The sequence below is a fragment of the Rutidosis leptorrhynchoides genome, chromosome 6, assembly GCF_046630445.1.
Source record: "Rutidosis leptorrhynchoides isolate AG116_Rl617_1_P2 chromosome 6, CSIRO_AGI_Rlap_v1, whole genome shotgun sequence".
Classification (NCBI taxonomy): domain Eukaryota; kingdom Viridiplantae; phylum Streptophyta; class Magnoliopsida; order Asterales; family Asteraceae; genus Rutidosis; species Rutidosis leptorrhynchoides.
The window spans coordinates 154,730,870-154,753,965 of record NC_092338.1 but is presented as its reverse complement, the minus strand read 5'-3'; the positions used below and the strand labels follow the sequence as shown (position 1 = coordinate 154,753,965).

Sequence of the window (23,096 nt, the reverse complement as noted above, 5' to 3'; positions counted from 1 at the left end):
CTACAGAAGACAATAAAGTTTTTATAGCTCTAACATGCACATGAACCTTTCTAACAACTCAAATAAATTTTTTAAAAGAAATTCTAAGATGTTAAAGTAACAATCAATATAATGTTGTTTAGCCAAAAGTCACATTATGCCAAGAAAATATGAACTTGATGATATTCAGCATCAGCACACTTCTTAGTTCCTACAAAACTGCATAAGAGAATCGAAACATTAAAAAGATGGATTGAAATATGTTAAATGGAACACTATAATACAACTGTTACATAAGAAACAAAGGAAAAATCCCACAACTAGTCAATGAACTCATCAATCTCTTCATAATTGCAGACAAAACAAATACTCCGTAACTATATTTGTCATCCATCACAAAACAGAACAAAATAAATAAATTCAAAAAACAGACCATTGCTGGCAAGAATCATCCATCACCAAAAAGAACGAATCAAAGAACCTTGAGAGGTTACTAATGTACAGAACCTATCAAAGAATTATGAACAAACACAAACGAAATTAACTATGATTATCTTTCACAATAGGTCTATTTCGTTCGATGATTGCATTCCTCTTCCAATTCTCAGGCGCTCTTTTAACAGTAGCATTCACTTTCTCAATCTCTTCGATCGAGAATTTATGCTCTGTAATTCCCAAAGGTCCAGGCTGAAATACTTTAACCACAGTCTCCATCTCCTGCTCAGCTTTCCTATTAAACAACATGAACCTAATACACATTATTGAAAATTGAATGATTTATATTAGAACCAGATAGCTCGTGCATCAACCAGCTTTTGTTTCAGAGACCCATCAACATGAAGAGAAATGACATCTTTAGCCGAACCAATATATTTACCACCTATAAACACCGCAGGGAGAGCAGGATTACATCCTAGCCGTTGTAGGGCCCACTCCATATTGGCATCATGGTCAACTTCATGAATTGCTGGACTTACACCAAGGTCATAGAATAGAGCCTTGATGCTATGGCACATACAACACGAACTTTTGGTGAAGATCACCGCTGCATTCTTTTATGCCAAAGCTTTCACTCTATCCATTAGTGAAATTCGGTTAGACTTCTAATTAATTGTTAAGAACTAATGATCAAGTCTAGATATGTTTGTAATACTTGAAGGTTGACTTGTTGAACTATGAAGCTGGGATTTACTCTTATATAAGCGAAACAATGTAAAGGAAAAGGAAGAATAAAGTCTAATAGTAAATGGGAAAAAGATATGTTCCTTTTGGATATCTTTTATTTAGATAAAGGGTTGTAATGATTTGCTTGATATTGATAAATTGTGCTATAAACAAGTTGACACATGTATACTTACAAGCTAATCAGTAGAAACATTGTAGATGGAGGATATATTCTTCAGGTTTAGTGCAAAAATAATGATTTGAAAGGCAAAAATTGGAGTCGTATGACTTTTAAGTTTTTTGGACGTGTTAAAGATGGGAATCCTTTCATAAAACCTGTAGAATTAACGAAAATCAGAAACATGAGTAGAATTAGTACTCAGTAGGTGCTGCTATGCCTGCAGCACAGAGAATTTTGAAAATTAGGCGTTGAAGATAGTTTGTTATCGAATAGAATCTCTAATGAATAGATCGTGTGAAAATGAAGGTTCAAAAGATCATAGTAAAATCATGAATGTCTGGTTAGCAAGGATAAGCTACCCAACTATAACGAATAACGAGTCAAACGGGCACCCGTTTCTCGTGGGTAATGAGCATAGATCCTTAATATCCGCAACTTGACCGTCAAAAAGTCTTTCTACCCATTAACTGGTAGATTTTTCGCCAGTTCCTTTGACCCAGCGACCCGCAGATACCCATGACCCGAGGGTAAACCCATGGGATTAATTCACATACATATTAACTAATGCGTGCCACTGGTAGTCATGACCCGGGTCAACTTTTTTGAATTTACTCATCCATCACGGGTACGGATACCACCCGAGGTTTTTTTTCAACCCATTTCCATCCTAGTAAACTAAGTAAAGAAAGTCTTACTATGGATAACCATGCGTTAAAGTTCATATTACAATAGTTGACACATTTTGAGTAAATAGGTAACAACTAACAAGCCAGAATTACATATTGTTAAGAAAATAAAGATTGAATGCTGTTAATGAATGCTTGATCAGTTTTTATTACTTAACTGAATTAAGATTTTACAATTGCTATTAGCTTTCTTTTATACATCAAATATCTAACAGCTAATTCTATATTGAGGTAAGGATCCAAATCACTTTTGGTACCACCTTGATAAAAAAGGAAAGCTGCTTGTTGGTTCTGATCTTTTAGCCGTTTGGATGTGCAACCTCTATTTCGGGATATGATGAAACTGCTTTCTGATCCCAATAATCAAATTACCTACAATGGTAATTTGACTTTTGTTTGACTCTGCTTGCTGTATTCTAACACTCCACCTCAAGTTGAATAGTGGGGTTTCCGATATTCAACTTGCTAAGAACTTCACTGAAGAGTCTTCCGTTGACTGATTTGGTGAGGATGTCGGCTAGTTGATCTTCGAATCTGATTGATGGAAGGGAAATGATTTCATCATCTAATTTTTGTCTAATAAAATGTCGATCAACTTCCACATGTTTGGTTCGGTCATGTTGAACTGGATTTTCTGATATGGCAATGGCGGCTTCGTTATCACATAATATTTGAATGCTATCTTCTGGTGGAAATCCGATCTCTGTTAGTAGTTTTCGGGTCCACAATGATTCTACAACTCCTTTGGCTATCCCTCTAAATTCTGATTCTGCACTTGATAGAGAAACAACTTTTTGTTTCTTGCTTTTCCATGCAACTAAGTTACCTCCGACTATTGTAAAGAAGCCGGACGTTGATCTTCTATCTCCTTTTTCACCAGCCTAGCTTGCATCTGTATAAATCTTTGTTTCGAGGTGCCCATTCTTCTTGAAAACAACTCCATGATCCGCTGTTTTCTTCAAATATTGATGATTCTCATTACAGCTTCCATATGGTGAACCTGTGGTTGATGCATGAATTGACTCACAACTTCAACTGCATGAGCTATATCTGGTCGAGTATGAGCAAGATAAATGAGTTTTCCCACCATCCTTTGGTATTGTCCTTTATCAGCAAAATTAGCTTCATCTCCCATATATAGCTTTTGATTTGGAATCATTGGAGTATCAGCTGGTTTGCAGTCAATCATACATGTTTCTGCAAGAAAGTTAAGAATATACTTCTTTTGACAGATAAATATTCCCTGTTGGGATCGTAATACCTCAATCCCCAAAAAATATTTAAGTCTGCCCAAGTCTTTCATTTCAAATTCTTTAAATAAATTCATTTTTAAGTTAGAAATCTCCTCTTTATCATTTCCTGTTATTATCATATCATCGACATAAATGATTAAGCATGTAATTAAATTTTTCTTTCGTTTAAAAAAGAGTGTATGATCCAAGTTACTTTGTTTAAAATCATATTTCTTCATAAATAGTGTGAATCTCCCAAACCAAGCCCGTGGGGATTGTTTTAACCCATATAAAACTTTCTTAAGTCGACAAGCTTCCCCATTTTTGAAGTTTTTGGAGAATTCTGGAGGGGCTTCCATATAGACTTCTTCTTTTAGTTCGAAATGTAGAAAGGCATTCTTCACATCAAATTGGTGAAGTGACCATTCTTCATTTGCAGCAATTGAGAAAAGGACCCTTATGGTATCAATCTTCGCAACTGGTAAGAAAGTCTCAGAATAATCTATTCCATAGGTTTGAGTATATCCCTTGGCAACTAGCCGGGCTTTGTATCTTTCAATGGTACCATCTGGTTTGTATTTTACTGTAAACAACCATCGATTTCCTACTGGTTTTTTTCCTTGAGGAATGACACATTTTTCCATGTGTCACTTTTCTTGAGTGCTTCTATTTCTTCTTCCATGGCCTTTCTCCATTTGTCAGATTTCATTGCTTGATCAACTGTAGCTGGAATTTTTTCAGAGTATAAAGCAGAATTGAATTTATGTGCTTCATTTGATAGATTTCCGTGTGCAATATTAGCAATTGGGTATCTGGATCTTTGAACTTCTTTTTCTGGAGAGTATCTCTTTGGTGGTACTCCTCTGTTGGATCTTTGTGGTAGAACATATCTTTCTTTAGCTTCAGCAGAAGTGGAATTGTTCTCAAGTGGTATATCTTGAGTTGACTGTTTTGTTCCTCTTGAACCTCATGACTCGAGGAGACTTCATTTGGTTCAATGTTAGGTGATTCGGGACAAGGATTTGTTGATTCTGTATTAGGATTTGGTGATTCGGGATTAGAATTTGGTGATTCAGGATCAGGATTTGGTGATTCTGGATCGGGATTTGGTGTTGGTGTTTGAATGTTACCAGGTTTAGGTATCCAGGTTATCCAACTGAGAGTGTCATTATCCTCTTTCTCCCCCTCACTCGTGAGTTGGGTATCATAAAAATATTCGGTTTCGACAAAGTCACGGTTCATTGTAGTAAAGACATGACGTCTTTTTGAACTATAGCACCGATATCCTTGTTGGTTTATTCCATAACCAACCATCACACACTTTTCCGCACATGGATCTAGTTTGGTGCGCTCACTTTTTGGAATGTGAACAAAGACAGAACACCCAAATATGCGAGGTTCAATGCTAAATGAGGTCGGAAAGGTATGAAATTGGGAAAGAGTGTCTTTAGGAGTTTTTGTGCCCAAAACTTTAGTAGGTAATCGGTTGATAAGATAGGTAGCGGAAGCAAGAGCTTTGGGCCAAAAACTTTTCGGAGTCTTGGATTCAATTAATAAAGCTCTCGTCATCTCTAAAAGTAGTCGATATTTACGTTCGACTACACCATTTTGCTCGGGAGTATGAGCACGCGATGTTTGATGAATAATCCCATTATTTTCGCAAAAAAGCTTCATTGATGAGTTTACAAACTCACCCCCATTATCGGACCTTAACATTTGTATGTTTTTATTAAATTGGGTTTGTACCATTTTATAAAAGTGGGAAAATTTCTCTAAAACTTCTGATTTGTGGGATAGAAAATAAATCCAAGTCATTCGGGTATGATCATCAATAAATAAGACAAAATATCAGAAATTCTTCCCCCCAATGACCGGTGCAGGACCCCATACATCCGAATGAATTAAAGCAAAAGGTACATCTTTCCTTGTATTACTAGGTTTACAAGTACTTCTGTGACTTTTAGCCAAAATACAAGTTTCACAATTTAAAGTAACATTGGATGAAAAAAGACTTGGAAATAAAGCATGTAAGTATCCGACAGATGGGTGACCCAACCTCCTATGCCATAACCAAGCTTCCCTCGTAGGTGTACCGTGAGCAAGCATCACGGTGCCTTGTTGGGTTACTTCATTCACATAGTACAACCCGCCCTGTTCGGTGCCACGCCCAATAATCACCCCAGTTCGGATATCTTGAAGGATATAGAACGTAGGGTGTAGTAAAACGGAACAATTTAATTCTTTTGTAACGTGACTAACGGATAAAAGTTTATGTGACAAGGTGGGAATATATAAACAATTAGATAAGTTCATAGTCGGAGTGATTTCAATTTTCCCAGCCCCTTCAACTTGCACAACACCTCCATTGGCCGTTTGAATTTTACTAACTCGAGGTTTTGATTGAGCATAAAAATCAGATTTTTCAAAACTCATGGTGTGGGTAGCACCACAATCAAAAATCCATACGTTATTCTTAACGTTATTTGAAATAATATTAGCTTTTCCGGTAACACAATGATTATTTAAAAATTTATTTTCCAAGCTAGTAAAATCTTTATTTTCAAAATTAATCGAATTTTGGGATTTTTCAACAAAAAGGTTAGACTCTTGGGCCTGATCCTCCTTATAAACATATTGGGCCTGACTCTTTTTATAAACATCTTGGGCTGGTTTCTTTTCATAAAATTTTTGGGCCTGATCCCCTTTAATAACATATTTATTTATTTTTTGCCTCATACCCGTTTTTCCAGGCATTGCCCCTTTTTTCCTTAGACTATCAGATGCATCATCGTATAAACCAGGTACTCTAGGGTTCCTGTGATTAAAATCCGTATCCCTTTTTTCCCTTAAATCATCAGAAATTATTCTTGATTTAAGATCGAATCTAGAGTTTTTAAACTCTCCCTTCTTGGTCGTTTGAGGAGGAATGGATTTAATCCATTCTACTCTGATGTGTTCATTCGGTTGGAACGATCCTACTTGAGGATTGAGTTCTAATTTTTCTTCTTTCATCAGTTCTTGTAAACATTTGAACTGATTATCATCAGTTAATTTAAAGTGATTGGGTTTTACCCCAATTACTTTGATCGATTGGAGTAATTTATTAGGGTTTGAAGATTTAATCTTCACCCATTTGATCGAATTTTGAGGTAAATTAGACTTTGAAGTACCTTTTTTCAGTTTTTGAGGTGGTTCTAGGATGCCTTTGCAGGTAGCCATATGGTTGCCGACGGCCGTTTCAGTTTTTGATTCCTTCACCACCGTCGCCGCCGTCCCACTTTCTACTATTTCAGGCTCGGGGTTGGTGATGGTTGTGCCGGTTTTTTTCCGGGGTTTGTGTTGCTTCTGGTTGCCATGGCAGCAGGTGACCCGATGGTTGTCATCGTCTGCAGCTACTGGTGACCCCTCTTGTAACGGTTTTCTGTATGACCTTGTTCCAAGAGTTTATCGGAATAGAATATCTCGATAAGTAATTAAGCTACCGACTTCTTTAGACATGGCAGCTTGGTTCTCGAAGCTAATTTTCTGCTTCTGCAATTTTGAGCTACCGTCACTAACAGACATGGCAGCTTGATTTTTTTGGGTAAATGATTGAAGCTTATACTTGGTTGCTTTGATTTCGGATCAGCGAACCTTAAGCTCTGATACCATGTTAAGAAAATAAAGATTGAATGCTGTTAATGAATGCTTGATCAGTTTTTATTACTTAACTGAATTAAGATTTTACAATTGCTATTAGCTTTCTTTTATACATCAAATATCTAACAGCTAATTCTATATTGAGGTAAGGATCCAAATCACTTTTGGAACCACCTTGATAAGAAAGGAAAGCTGCTTGTTGGTTCTGATCTTTTAGCCGTTTGGATGTGCAGCCTCTATTTCGGGATATGATGAAACTGCTTTCTGATCCCAATAGTCAAATTACCTACAATGGTAATTTGACTTTTGTTTGACTCTGCTTGCTGTATTCTAACACATATCTACCTTGAATTGAACATGTTCTTTATCTAGATTATTTTGAAGTTTAGTCCACAAATCACCTGCATATTTTAAGATATATTCAGTAGCTTACATAAATCTTACGGCAAATATTGACAAGCCATTTGACTGGTGTAATGTAGGCAGCACAATAATACTATTCTAATGAAACTCTAAATCTTTGTATCTAGTCTGAACTTTACAATAATTTATATCAAAAAGATCGACCTCTGTCAGGTAAACTAATCCGATCTGCTTCAAATCTTATCCGAACTAATAACCAACCAATTGATGCTTTAAACAGTAAGAATCTAACTATATGCATATATAACTTAGCTATGATGCTGAAATAAGCATCCGCATTTAACAAAATTCAACTTTTTCATTGTCAATGCATTTACTTTTTAATTTCTTAAACTAAAATGTTGGGGAATATAGATGTGGGGAACAAAAGGCTCTATGATCTCCACCTCTTCAGATGCTTCATCACTAGCGAATAATTCAACACATCAGTATGTGTTAAAATTCTGTATCAGTGTATGAAGAAAAAAGAAGAAATTCTCGGGTTTCTTTTCTTATATCATCTCGATCAAATGGGCCTGCGTGACAAGAATCATCGTTGACATATTTTAATAGCGATTGGAATCGGAATACTTGTAATAAGAGTGATCGAATTGCTGAAAAGGGTACAAAGGATAACGATACCAAAGTGATCATCTTTGGTTCTCTTTTGCGGCAATATATTCCTACCCCAAAACTTTCATCTCTTCTCTAGCTCTAATCTTTAACAATAAAGCATTTCCTACATATCCTAAATTACTTAGTATAATGATGTCCCTTTTCATTTTAACACCTATTGCTGTAGTCTATACCTAGCAAACCGGCAAACCGGTCATGGGTCGGTTTGGGTAACGGTCAAAATGGTTTTGGGATGAAATAATAATGATTTTTCAAAACAAAACCAAAATTATGTACCATGTTGCTTCATTGTTTCATTGACTCATTGTAGGTCATACTCGTAAATATATATCACACGTATGAAGTTAACTTTATATTTTAACCCATAGTTTGTTTCTTATTTATCCTTGTAGATTTCTTCTTCAATGTGAAATTTGAATGAAATTATCGCACATTATTCAATACCTTTCAGGTGCTACATGATCTGCAAATGACAATGATACATAATACATAATACATAATTTACTCTTGTTTTCCTATTTTTCCTATCATATTACAGCTATTGTGTAAACTGTGCACTTATGAACACAATTCCTACAACATTATCGAAAAGATGGATTGAAATAAGATAATGGGAACACTATAATACAACTGTTAGATCAGAAACAAAGGGAGAATCCCAAAACTAGTCAGTGAACTCAAATCCCTTCATAATTACATTCTAAACTATATATCACATAAACTAAACAAATAACTATATCTGTCACAAATAACAAAACACAATAAAATAAGTAAATAAATGCATAACACAGACCATTGCTGGCAAGAATCATCCATAGCCAAAAAACATAAATCAAAGAACTTTGAGAGCTTACTATTATACGATATTATTCTTTGCAACAAAACCTTTCAGAGAAAGTATGAACAAACACAAATTTGTGCATCATAATCGAAAAATAGCATAGATTAATAACAAAGACTGCCAAGAAACTCGTTTGAAGTTTCACTCAATACAACTCTGTCAACAAAGCCGGCAAAAAAGCAGCTCCTAGACTTGGTTTCTAGTATTCTAACACAACATTAGTTCCTTAAGACTACTACGCACTCGGGATACATGCTGAAAGATGCTAGAACCAGATAGCTCGCGCGTCAATCAGCTTTTGTTTCAGGGACCCATCAACATGAAGAGAAATGACATCTTTAGCCGAACCAATATATTTACCACCTATAAACACTGCAGGGAAAGCAGGATTACAGCCTAGCCGTCGTAGGGCCCACTCCATATCCGCATCATGGTCAACTTCATGAATAGCTGGACTTGCACCAAGGTCATAGAATAGCGCCTTGATGCTATGACACATACAACATGAACTTTTGGTGAAGATAACTGCAGCATTCTTTGATGCCAAATTTTTTACTCTATCCATGTAATGAAAATCGGTTAGACTTCTACCAATGACTAATTGATGTGTTTGTAATACTTGAAGGTTGACTTGTTGAACTATGAAGTTGGGATTTACTCTTATATAAGCGACGGAAACAAGGGAAAAGAAGAATAAAGTCGAATAGTAAATGCGAAAAAGATATGTTCCTTTCGGCTATCTTTTATTTAGATAAAGGGTTGTGATGATTTGGTTGATAACGATGATAAATTGTGCTATAAACAAGTTGACACATGTTGTATACTTACAAGTTAATCAGTAGAAGCCATGTAGGTGGAGAATATATTCTTCAGTTTTAGTGCAAAAATAATGATTTGAGGGGCAAAACTCGGAGGTGTATAACTTTTTAGAAGCCATGTAACAGTGTTAAATATGGGAATCCTTCCAGAAAACCTGTAGAATTAACGGAAATCAGAAAACATGTGTAGAATTAGTACTTGGCAGGTGCTGCTATGCCTGCAGCATGAAGAATTTTGAAAATTAGGCGTTGAAAACTTTAGTTTATCGAATAGAACCTGTCCTTTATCTAGTCTAGATTATTTTCGAACTTAGGCCAAAAATTACCTGCATAATTTTTAAGATATATCCAGTAGCTTACTTAACTCTTACGTCCAATATTAACATGCATTTGACTGGTCTAATGTAGGCAGCACAGAAATACTATTCTAATTGTATCTAATCTGAACTTTACAATAGTTTAAAAATAAAAAAGATCGACATTTATCACGTAAACTACTCGGATGTGCTTCTAATCTTATCCGAACTGATAACCAACCAATTGATGCTTTAAACAATAAGAATCTATGTATGCATATATAACTTAGCTATGATGCTGAAATAAGCATCCGAATATAACAAAATTCAACTTTTTCATCATCAATGCATTTACTTTTTAGTTTATTAAACTAAAATGTTGGGGAATATAGATGTGGGGAACAAAAGGCTACTTGATCTCCACCAATTCAGATGCCAAGAAAAAGGATTAAAATTCTGTATGAGTGTATGAAGAAAAAAGAAGAAATTCTCGGGTTTCTTTTTGTTAAAATGTTAATGTATTTCTAGAGTATTCTAGAATTATCTACAAAATTATCTAGATATTTATATCAAAAATATCTAGATATTATTAACAAAATTATCTAGATAGTTCTAACAAAAATATCTAGATATCATTAACAAAATATCTAGAAAATTCTATCAAAAAAATCTAGATATTTTTACCCACATTTGAGGCCTATAAATAGGCATATGATCTTGCATTTGATGTAACACAAACAAACCAACAACTCAAGTAATAAAAAGCTTTCATTTCTAAATCTAAGTCTTCAACTTGCAATACTTCAAAACATCCCCTCACTTACAACAAGTCAACTAATCAATTAAAACAAATACATTATTTTATCACATTAAACTAATCTAAAACAACTACAATTCTAACAAGTGGTATCAAGAGCCGTGTTGGGCGTTGTTCGAATACACCATGACTACCGTCGGTGCGTACAATATTCCCGTCCCCATCTTTGATGGTGATAACTATGATTTTTGGAGTATCCGAATGAAGACATATTTCCAAGCACAAAGCTTGTGGGATATTGTCGAAGTCGGGTTTACAACTCCAAAAGACGTCGAAACTCTGTCCGCAGAAGAACAAGAAAAATACAACAAAAATGTTGTAAGAAATGCTGCTGCTCTAGGCTACATTCAACAAGCCTTGACACCGTCTATCTTTCCACGAATCATGGGAGCTACGACAGCCAAAGAGGCGTGGAAGATCCTTCAAGAAGAATTTCAAGGAAATGCCAAGGTGAAATCTGTAAAACTACTAACTCTAAGACGAGATTTTGAAAATTTAAATATGAAAGAGACTGAGACCGTTAAAGATTACTATTCTAGAATCAAAGAAATAGTAAATCAAATGAGAGCCTATGGAGATAATATAACTGACAAAAGGATCGTAGAAAAGATACTTATCAGTATGACTGAAAAATACGATCATGTCATTACTGCTATCGAAGAGTCAAAAGACATTGAGACTCTGTCGGTACCAGAATTAATTGGCTCTCTTGAAGCATATGAGGCTAGACTGAGTCGGCGTAGTGAAAACTCACTTGAAAATGCCTTTCAGTCTAAACTCAAAATAAGGTCTCAGAAATCTAATAATGAGGGGAAAAGAAATCTCGAAGAAAAGTCGAGAGGAGGAGAAAAATCCAGAACCGGGTTTGATCAGAGAAGAAAAAACTATCCTCCATGTGGTATCTGCGAAAAGACAAACCACTTGGAGAAAGATTGCTTCCACAAAGGGAAGCCACAATGCAATAACTGCAAAAGATTTGGGCATATAGAAAAAGATTGCCGATTAAAACAAAATCATCGAGCTAACTTCACGAAAGAAAGTGAAGATATTCCAGAGAACAAAAATCAGCTATTCTATGCCTGTCATGTCGCAAATAAACAAAGGGACGATACTTGGCTGATCGACAGTGGGTGCAGCAACCACATGACAGGAGATGAAAAGTTATTTGATAGTATCAACACCTCCGTAAAGTCCCGCGTCAAACTAGGGAATGGAGCGCTTGTTGACACTAAAGGCAAAGGTACGATAACTGTTCAAACTAATAACGTCACTCGATCTATTAATGACGTTCTTTTAGTACCAAGCTTAACGAGTAACTTGCTAAGTGTTGGACAAATGATGGAGCACGGCTACTCGTTACTCTTCGAAGATAAAACATGTGTCATTCGTGACAAGAAAAACAACTATAAATTAATAGCCGAGGTGCCAATGGAGAATCGCAATTTTCCACTTCGTTGGCAATATATCAGAGACACAGCCATGAAAGTTCAAGTCGAAGAATCATGGCTATGGCATCGAAGATTTGGCCACTTTAACTTTCACGCACTAAAAATCCTCCAACAGAAGAATATGATGAGAGACTTGCCTAACATAGAAGAAATCACTGACACGTGTGAAAGCTGTATGATGGGCAAGCAACATCGAAAACCTTTCCCTCGTGACAAAGCCTGGAGAGCGAAAGGTATACTAGAGCTGGTGCACACCGACGTTTGTGGACCAATGAGGACCCCGTCTCTTAATCAAAATAGGTACTTTATTCTCTTCATCGATGATTATTCTAGAATGACGTGGGTGTATTTCATGCGTGAAAAATTGGAAGTATTTTCGATATTTAAGAAGTTCAAGAACTTCGTAGAAAAAAGTAGTGGCCATTATATAAAAACACTAAGGAGTGATAGAGGGAAAGAATACACCTCTACACAATTTAATAAATTTTGCGAAGATGAAGGAGTTAAACGCCAACTCACTGTTGGTTACGCCCCAGAACAAAATGGCGTCTCCGAACGCAAAAATAGAACTGTAATGGAAATGGCCAAAACAATGATACATGAAAAAGGCCTTCCAAACAGTTTTTGGGCTGAAGCTGTATACACGGCTGTATATATATTAAACCGATGTCCAACGAAAGCAGTTGAAAACAAGACTCCAATTGAGGCATGGAGTGGAAGGAAGCCGTCGGCAAAACATTTACGAGTATTTGGATCTATCTGCTACATCCATGTTCCAAAGGAGAAACGTCACAAGCTCCAAGAAAAATCAGAAAAGGGAATATTCTTGGGCTATAGCACACAATCAAAAGGCTACCGAGTCTATAACCTGAAGACCAATAACATCGTGATTAGCCGAGACGTGGAGTTTGACGAAGACGCTTCTTGGAACTGGGAGGAAGACAAAGTTGAAAAGCAAACATATCTGCCGCAGATATCTATGGAAATTCCAGCTCAACAACCACTACAAATGGAGCATTCTCAACAACAAGAAAGTACCGGAGAAACAAGTCCTACTACACCAACTTCTCCGTCGACAAGATTACCTTTGGCGCAAGACGAGTCAAGCCCAGAGTCCACACCTGGAAGAGTCAAAGCGTTAGCAGAGGTATACGAGGCATGTAACTTCACAACTATAGAACCTGAAAGCTATGAAGTTGCAGCTAAAGATGAAAAGTGGGTGGCTGCTATGAACGAAGAAATCAGAATGATCGAGAAAAACAACACATGGGAGTTAGTTGACCATCCCGAAGATAAAGAAATCATTGGAGTTAAATGGGTTTACAAAACAAAGCTCAACCCTGACGGTTCTATACAAAAACACAAAGCAAGGCTAGTTGCTAAAGGCTACTCACAACAACAAGGAGTCGACTACAACGAAACTTTTGCACCAGTAGCTCGACTAGACACTATAAGAGCACTTGTGGCATTAGCAGCTCAACGAAGGTGGAAGATTCACCAACTAGATGTAAAATCAGCCTTTCTAAATGGATTTCTCGAAGAAGAAATATACGTCGAGCAACCACAAGGGTTCATTCAGAATGGAAAAGAAGACCAAGTCCTGAAGCTAAAGAAAGCTCTATATGGACTTAAACAAGCACCACGTGCTTGGTATAGCCGCATTGATAGCTATTTCACAAGTTCGGGATTCAGGAGGAGTCAAAGTGAGCCTACACTCTACATCAAAACCCAAGGTAACTCTGACACTCTCATTATTTCCTTGTATGTCGATGATCTAATATATACTGGAAACAATGAGAGAATGATACAAGACTTTAAAGAAGACATGATGAAAACGTTCGAGATGAGCGACCTTGGATTGATGCGCTATTTTCTTGGCATCGAAATCAGTCAAGAAAATGAAGGCATCTTCATATGCCAAAAGAAATATACGGAAAATCTCCTGAAAAAGTTTAAACTATACGGTTGCAAAACCGTAGCCACGCCACTAGTTGCCAATGAGAAGATGAGACAAGAAGATGGATCGGAGAAAGCAGACGCTTCAAGATTCAGAAGTCTCATTGGAAGCCTACTTTATCTAACAGCAACAAGACCTGACATAATGTACGCAACGAGTCTACTATCCAGGTACATGAAAAACCCTACTCAAATACATTACGGAGCTTCTAAAAGAATATTAAGATACTTGCAAGGTACGATGGACTATGGAATATGGTACAAGCCGACTACAGACTCGAAGTTTCATGGATACACAGACAGTGACTGGGCCGGATCAGTGGATGACATGAGAAGTACTTCAGGATACGCATTCACACTTGGATCTGGTGTCTTCTCATGGACATCAAAGAAACAAGAAACCGTTGCACAATCGTCAGCCGAAGCCGAGTACGTAGCAGCCGCAAACTCAGCTAATCAAGCTATATGGCTAAGAAGAATACTAGAAGATATGGGCGAGAAACAAGACGAAGCTACAAAGATATATTGCGACAACAAGTCTGCAATCGCGATGGCAAAGAATCCAGTGTTCCATGGTAGAACAAAACACATTGATATCAAATATCACTTTTTGCGAGAAGTCTCCGCCAAGAAAGATATTGAATTAAAATACTGCAAGACCGAAGAGCAGATTGCAGACATATTCACTAAAGCACTGCCAAGACCCAAGTTCGAGTTCCTACGTAACATGCTCGGAGTAACATCGAAATACATTAAGGAGGAGTGTTAAAATGTTAATGTATTTCTAGAGTATTCTAGAATTATCTACAAAATTATCTAGATATTTATATCAAAAATATCTAGATATTATTAACAAAATTATCTAGATAGTTCTAACAAAAATATCTAGATATCATTAACAAAATATCTAGAAAATTCTATCAAAAAAATCTAGATATTTTTACCCACATTTGAGGCCTATAAATAGGCATATGATCTTGCATTTGATGTAACACAAACAAACCAACAACTCAAGTAATAAAAAGCTTTCATTTCTAAATCTAAGTCTTCAACTTGCAATACTTCAAAACATCCCCTCACTTACAACAAGTCAACTAATCAATTAAAACAAATACATTATTTTATCACATTAAACTAATCTAAAACAACTACAATTCTAACACTTTTCTTATATATCATCTCAATTGGGCCTGCGTAACGAGAATCATCGTTGACATATTTTAATAAGTATCGGAATTGGAATATTTCTAATAACAGAGAATAGCTGAAAAGGATACAAAGCATAAGGATATCAAAGTGATCATCTTTTTCTCTCTTGTTGTGTGACAATATATTCCTACCCCAAAACATGCATCACTAATCTTAGCTCTGATCTCTAACCCATAAAGCATTTCCTACATATCCTAAAATACTTGCAATTTTAAATATGAGAAAACCAGGTTTTACCCTATTCATTTTAACACCTACTGCTGTAGTCTATACCTGGCTAATGGGTCAGGATATGTCCGTTTTGGGTAACGGGACGAAATGGTTTTGGGTTGAAATGGTTTCATGGGTCTAACAGGTCAGAGTTTTAAATGGGTCCAAATTGGTCAAGTTAGGACTATTTTTAATAAGAGAGAATAGCTGAAAAGGGTACAGAGGATAACGATACCAAAGTAATCATCTTTTTCTCTCTTGTGTGGCAATATATTCCTACCCCAAAACTATCATCTCTAATCTCTAACCCATAAAGCATATCCTACATAATCCTAAAATACATATAATTTAAAATATGAAAAAACCATGTTTTACCCTTTTCCTTTTTACACCTACTAGTCTTTAAGAGCTCGTGCGTTGCACGACGACTCTTAATCAAACAAATTGAAAACGTATATGTTATATCAATTAACAATATGATAAAAAGAGTACAAAATGACAATTACATGACAACTACAAAATGACCAAAAACAAGCTAGGAGGGATTTTAATGTACATCCCAATGCCATTTTCAAAAATAATACAAATGCCAAATAAGTTTATACCAAAACCCATCAACATAAAACTTTTCATATGGATGGTAGATCAACCAAAAAGTAGTGTCTATTTCATGTGCCCCAAGCTTTGATCTTTTGTGACATGTAACAACCTACCATTGATCATGTGTAACAACCTGTAAGTATATCGAACTCATATGACTTCTGGGCAGAATCCTGAACCGCTTTAACAGTACGGTTTGTCAAACCAAGATTAGAACAGAATTGTCTCTGCCATTTCAAAAGCGGTACAATAAAATTGAAGTATATTAGCTTTTGACAGATGAGATAAAGCGCAATCATCACACTGGTAATAATAAAGTAATAAACTAAACAAAAATACAAACTGACCACCAAATCGACAACGTGTGTTTATAGACATTTGTTTGTGAAGCAAATGTGTTGAAAACGATCATTACCTAACTTGACACCAAAATGACTTACAATTTGCTTTCCACTCTAATACCTTTATAAATTTATAGTTAGGTTTTCTTAGTATAATACAAACCATCAGAGACAAACGCCTACAAAATTGGCAATATATTACTTAATACGAAAATAGATAAAGCTATATTTAACAACTTTCCAGATTTTCACGTAATCATTTAAAAGAATTCATATACACACAGTTTGTCAACAATTAGAATAGATAATATTTATTTTAATGTATTAATCAAACATGAAAAGTTGACTTACAAATGCCAATAAATGTGATAAATAAGCCATACCATTCAGCAACTTTAACTTTTGCTACTGTTGACTCTTGCTATTGCTAATTTCAAGTTGGTCAGTGTTGGTGGGTGCAATTATCGCTTCAAGGATAGTATCTACTACAAATTATGTACTTTTTTTGTCAGGGGGACTATAATGGGAATCGTAACCCGTTTCAAGTACCAATTTTTTCAACTGTTACCAACAAAAGCGACTGTTGTTTCCAAGAAGAAAGTGAACACGGCTGTAGATTTTCTTTATGCATTAAGCGCCTAGAAGCACTTATTGTTCTCTGTAGCTATATGTGAAATCTCATATTAAATATCTAACTTAACTACAACAATCATATAGTAACAGCTACATAAAATCATGTAAAGGAATCACAACATTCTTACCATTAGTGCTAAATAACACATCTAATTACATAAATTAGATAGCTCTGCTAAAGTCAAACTTCACATAAACTATTTCAATATATGACCTGCAAACAATACATGTATGAACATTTTTCATCAATTCACATTAGACCCCGGCGAATAGAACAGACAAACCACACAAAGCGCTATGCACAGTAATTTATTTGATAAGGAGATGATTTCTTTAAACGCTTCCACTGTATAAATTGTAATAACTTTGTCGGTAATGGAATAGATCAAAAGTCGTTGACTATGTATACTCGGTGAGTATTTACAACCACAAAAAATGATATTAAATAGATTTTTTATTTATGAAAATTTAGGAAATTGGGGTATGAACAACTATACGCTAACTTGTTTTTATTTGTTCCCCTGACCCACATAACTATTACTAATTCGGCTATGTATAAGATAATAAACATGAAAACGAACCTGAAGATGAGTGTGACCAGGAAACCACTTTGTCAGCTACTATCTAACTACTATACAATTAAACATGACTTCAATCGTACATCAACTGCCACCAATTTAGAAATCATAAGAGATCACATGTTAGTTAAAGGAAACCACCAATAGTGTGGTGATATGCATTAATTCTAACCCAAATACCATAATAAGTACAATTATAACCCAGATCACATATACTATATATTTAACCCATTACCCAGGCCAGGAACAGCAACATTCACCCAATAAAATGAAATAGCAACAATCTGGACCCAGATGCCAAGTAAATATGACCCAGCTCAAATGTACAGTAGTAAATATAACCCAACATCCAAAATAAAGGATAAGCTAAACACGTATCATAATCATAACAGTAATTCATACCCAAATAATGGCAGAAACAATTATAATCATCCTAAACCCAAGCATAATCACTAATATGGACCAAATCAGTATTAAATTGATAAATATTACCCATTTGGACACGTATCATAAACATGTCCAAATAGGTTTTGGTGTATAATTGTACCTCTCATATTGTTGTATCCTTCTTTCCCCTTCGAAAAAGCTTCACAGTAGAACAGAGTACAATCTAAACCAAAAGATAGGCAAGATAATTAGTTTGTTTTAAATCCAATCCAAACACATTTTGACCCATTACTAAACCACCCAATATGCCACCTTTTAAAAAGTTGCACTGTACTTGTTGATGTTGGGGAAGGGATTGTATAGTGTCAGCTATTGGTGATTTATAAGCCCTTGACAAAGTAATAGCCATATGGTCAACCCTAACCTGCAACATATATTCAAGTAAAACAGAGTCAATAAAAGTGCAACTTACTGAAGAATTCATGGTCTCATTATCGGTTAAAAGCATATAAGCTATCTAGTACTAAAGGCTTACCATAGATGTTAAATTCGATGTGCAGGTTGAATCTCTAAGCTCAAAGTCTTGGAATCAGTGTTATTGGTAACACATAGGAAAGATCTCTTTCCATCTTCATCCATAACAAAAAAAAAAAAAAAAAAACATAAATAATACATTAAAAAAGGACTTACATGATCTTCATTGATGACATAGCATATAAGTTGGTCATCCCAGTCGTCGTGTGCCAAATTTACGAAGAAAAATAAGAGAGCAACAAAAAGTCAACTACAATGTGTAAAACATACGAAGACAATAATGCATGTGCATATAATTATTAAAATCAACTGAAATTCAAAATCAAAAGGTCCATAATCAGAATATTAACTTGGTTCAAGGGGGAGTTTTATCTTCAAATGAATGAATAGTCGATTTTGATTTATAGTTCAATATCATCTTCGAGGTATTGCTAAAGAAAATGAAACTTAATATGTCCTGGTTAAATAATAATAGTAGTTCTCACCTCGAATGAGGTACCGTATCTGACTAACCTTCATCTCCAAACCAGCTCACCTGCATAATAATCGCATTTGCTTACATTTTCAATGAACCATAAACAACCATACTCAATACGTAGAAAGAAAAATATCTGTACAAAAGTGTTAATGATAACGACTTTGGCGAATCATGTCAGCAAGTTTATAGCTACAAATATTATATATGAATTACACATTCAGATTATAACTTATTCACAGATTTAACATCAACAAACTTTGAAAAATCTTTACTAATTACAAAAATTAGAAGGATCGAATATACATACCATACACATATGGGAGTAAACAAAGCTGCAAACCCCAAAATCGCTCCAAACAGCATCAAAATCGTTGCAAACAAAGATGCATCAAAATTTGAAAAAACATTTCCAACATCAAAAGCCACAAACGTGATTGAACCCTAATACCTCGCTTTCAACCCTTAATCGCTGTAACAAAAGCTGCAAACCCCAAAATCACTGCAAACCCTAAATCGCTGCATAGAAAGTTGCAAAGCCTAAATCGCTGCAAACTCTAAATGGCGGCAAACAAAGCTACAAACCCTAAATCGCTGCAAACCATAAATCGAACCCTAATACCTCGCTTTCGAATAACCGTCGTCGTAACGAACAACCTTCCGGCGATTTGGAAAAAAGTGGCTATAATTTATGAAATTGATACCGCTAAGATGATAAAATCGCAATAAATTAATTACTGGTACTGGCGTTATCAAGTACGGCGGCGTTAAGCCGTGATCGGCAGTTAGAAATTGGGGTTTTTTCAGTTTGGAAGAAAGAGGAAGATGGTGTATTAAACAGCGGGATTTTTTGTTTCTAATCTAAAACTGATATGTTAGCCAAGCTTTCATGGGACACGTGTATTTTTTAAGTAATTTAGCAATTTAATTGTAATTAACAGAGTTAATTACATGTGGACCGTCATTAGCGGGTTAATTAGTGGGTTGCCACATCAGACTTAAGTTTCACGCTTTGTAAAAGGTAGAGAAGATTATGGAAACTATAATTCTTCAATAATCATATTTTACATACCTTGCAAATACCTGAACTATTACTTTCTTTTATTTTAATTAGCGTTAACCATCTAACGCATCATATTTTATTTGGATACCAAATATCCTCCCTTCCCAAAACCACCATTCCATTTCCAGACAAAATCGACTGCTACACATTTCTGGACCGCCATAACCTCCACATCTTTGGATAACATTTCGTTACAAATTATACGTTTTATACTTTTATTTCAAAGATGAGTAAGCCTGAACACTACTACAACAATCTTATATATAACTTCAAGGAATTGTTAAAGTATTTTGACCTTCTGAAAGTCATATTTTTGAAATGCAGTGTCAATATTCTATATTTTAATAGTGATTTTAAAACAAATTTAAAACAAACCCAAGATATTGTACCATGTTGCTTTATTGTTTCATTGTAGGTCATACATCTAAATATATATTGCATGTATGAAGTAAGTGGTTGGATAAATTTAATGTCAACTACAATGAGGATAATATGTTAACTTTATATTTTAACCAATAGTTTGTTTCTTAAAACAACAACAACAATAAATCTACTGATCCTACACATCATTCTGTAGCATATCACCCTCAAATTAGCCTAGATTATGATATTTTTTAGGGCTATAGGATCAGCTTATTATTTATCATTAGGTAGCGTTAGGTTCACAGACCAAACGCACCCTTACTATTGTTTTCTACTTCAATGTGAAACTTGAATGAAATGATCACTCAATATTCAATACCTTTCAGGTGCTACATGATCTGCAAATGATAATTATGCATAATTTACTCCATTTTTCCTATTTTTCCTATCATATTACAGCTATTTTGTATACAGTGCACTTAACAGCTCTTATTAAACTTAAAGGTCCTTGTTTACATTGTATTCGTTACATATAGGCAAAACAAATACACATGATTTCCACACTCCTCTTTTCTTGCTACAGCTGGCATGTTCTATATCTAGTGTTTCCTGAAGTCCTAAATTCCTAAAGGTAAAGGCTAAAAATTCACATCAAAAACCTTTAAATGACTATATACATATAATTCTCAGTTCTGAACATCTTGTTATAGTGTCGTCGATGAGAAGCATTGGCTAGAGTTAAAAGAGTTTCCTAGAAAGCCAGTTACATTCGGTAAAACTCAAGCAGGAGCTGGTACTAGGATGCAGTGGCGAAAACACAAATTTTTTTCACCGGGGGCAAAAAAAAATTTGGGTCATGGGTTTTTGGGTTGGGGGCAAAATCTGGAAGCTTTTGGGCAAAAAATGAAGGCTTTTGGGGGCAAAATCAAATTTTAAGCCTGAAAATTTCAAATCCACTGGGGGCAAAATCAAAAAATTTGGAATTTTAAGCCTGAAAAAGCCTAGAAATTTAAAAATGACTGGGGGCATCTGCCCCCCTGCCCATGCTGTTTCCGCCACTGCTAGGATATATGATGTAAGCCAAGTGTACCAGCATTACTTATAGGAAAATATTTAACATGTGGTTCAAATGATATCATAAAATAACTTATATGAAGAGCAGTAAGTAGTCAAATATTAATGCATATTGTCAAAACAAGAGGTAACCTATTACCATCTTGAAAATGCTGTCTTTAACCAGATTTTTCCCTCTTTTGCCCTAATATATGTTGTGATTCAGTTTCATTCCAGAGTCTCCATAAGCGTAAACTAGGACATTCTTTCATAAACTAACCTGGAATAAACGCATTTCAACATGCACATATCATTTGAAGTAACTAACTCTATCATACAGCAGAAGACGATCAAATTTCATAACCGTAACATGCAGATGAATCTTTCTAACAACTCAGTAAATAATATTTAAAAGGCTTTAGGACGTTAAACTAACAATCAATATAATATCTTAGCCAAAATTCACATTGTACCAAAAAAAATATGAACTTGATAATATTCAACATCAACACACTTCCTACAGGACTTCTACATTTAAGTGTTTTAAAACAACAAAATGATGGACTGAAAATAAAATAGAGGAAGCACTACAAATATAATATACAACTATCATATAAAAAAAATGCATAAAACAGACCATTGTTGGCAATAACCATAGATAGTTAAAAGCAAAATCAAAGAACATTGAGAGCTTACTATTGAATAAAATTATTCTTTGCAACGGAACCTTTAAAAGAAAGTATGAACAAACGCAAACGTGATTAACTAAGATAATCTTTCAAAATAGGTCTATTTCGTTCGATGATTGCATTCCTCTTCCAATTCTCAACTGCTCTCTTAACATTAGCATTCGCTTTCTCAATCTCTTCAATCGAAAATTTATGCTCCGTGATTGGTCCAGGCTGAAGTACTTTGACCACAGTCTCCATCTTCTGCTCAGCTTGCCTATTAAACTGTTGGGTTTTTTAATTGTTTCCATTTATGTGAAAGTTATCCAAGCCCAACAAAATTTGGCCCAATGGTTAACCATCAGAGGCATCTTAATTCAAACTGCAGCTGTTATTCACTAGAGAGTGCAAGAGAGATCAGAGTGTGAGATCAAGAAAAAGAGTGAAATATTCCAATTTCCGTCTACAGTGTACAGCAGTTCAGAAAATCGACGATCTCCGGAGATCCGACCGTTGAATCTTCTCAATTTTTGGGCTGTGTCTTCCTGACATCAGTGCCAACATTTTCAACCGTTGAATTCGTCTAATAAAGTCTGTAGGTCGTGATTTTGCTGCTGGAACAGAGAGCAGTTTATTGGGTGAATCTTTCATCTTTTGTCTTTAATTTCTTCATATACTTGTTGATTATTGTTGTTCAAGAGTATGATGATGTTGTATACCTCTAGTTGATCTAGAAAAGGATTATTGTATTGCTCTCTTGTTGATGATAGTGGAACATTAAGTGGCTTACGAGTCCCGTGGTTTTTACTCTCGATTTTGAGAGGTTTTCCACGTAAAAAGTCTCGTGTGTATTGTGTGTGCTCAATTATTTTGTATTTGCTGATTTG

At 35.3% G+C, this 23,096-nt stretch overlaps 1 protein-coding gene and 1 pseudogene across 1 annotated transcript; both read right to left on the bottom strand.

Moving 5' to 3' along the window:
* Window positions 1-761: 761 nt before the first annotated feature.
* Window positions 762-1,061, bottom strand: LOC139855407 (glutaredoxin-C11-like; annotated as a pseudogene).
* A 7,720-nt stretch (window positions 1,062-8,781) lies between these two features.
* On the bottom strand, window positions 8,782-9,390 carry LOC139852842 (glutaredoxin-C11-like). Its single transcript, XM_071842177.1, has one exon. The coding sequence runs from the start codon at window positions 9,323-9,325 to the stop codon at window positions 9,026-9,028; it is 300 nt and encodes a 99-aa protein (XP_071698278.1). The 5' UTR covers window positions 9,326-9,390; the 3' UTR covers window positions 8,782-9,025.
* Window positions 9,391-23,096: the final 13,706 nt, after the last annotated feature.

Coding starts and splice junctions, on each gene's coding strand:
- LOC139852842 (XM_071842177.1), bottom strand. CDS start 9,325: ATGGATAGAGTAAAAAATTTGGCATCAAAGAATGCTGCAGTTATCTTC.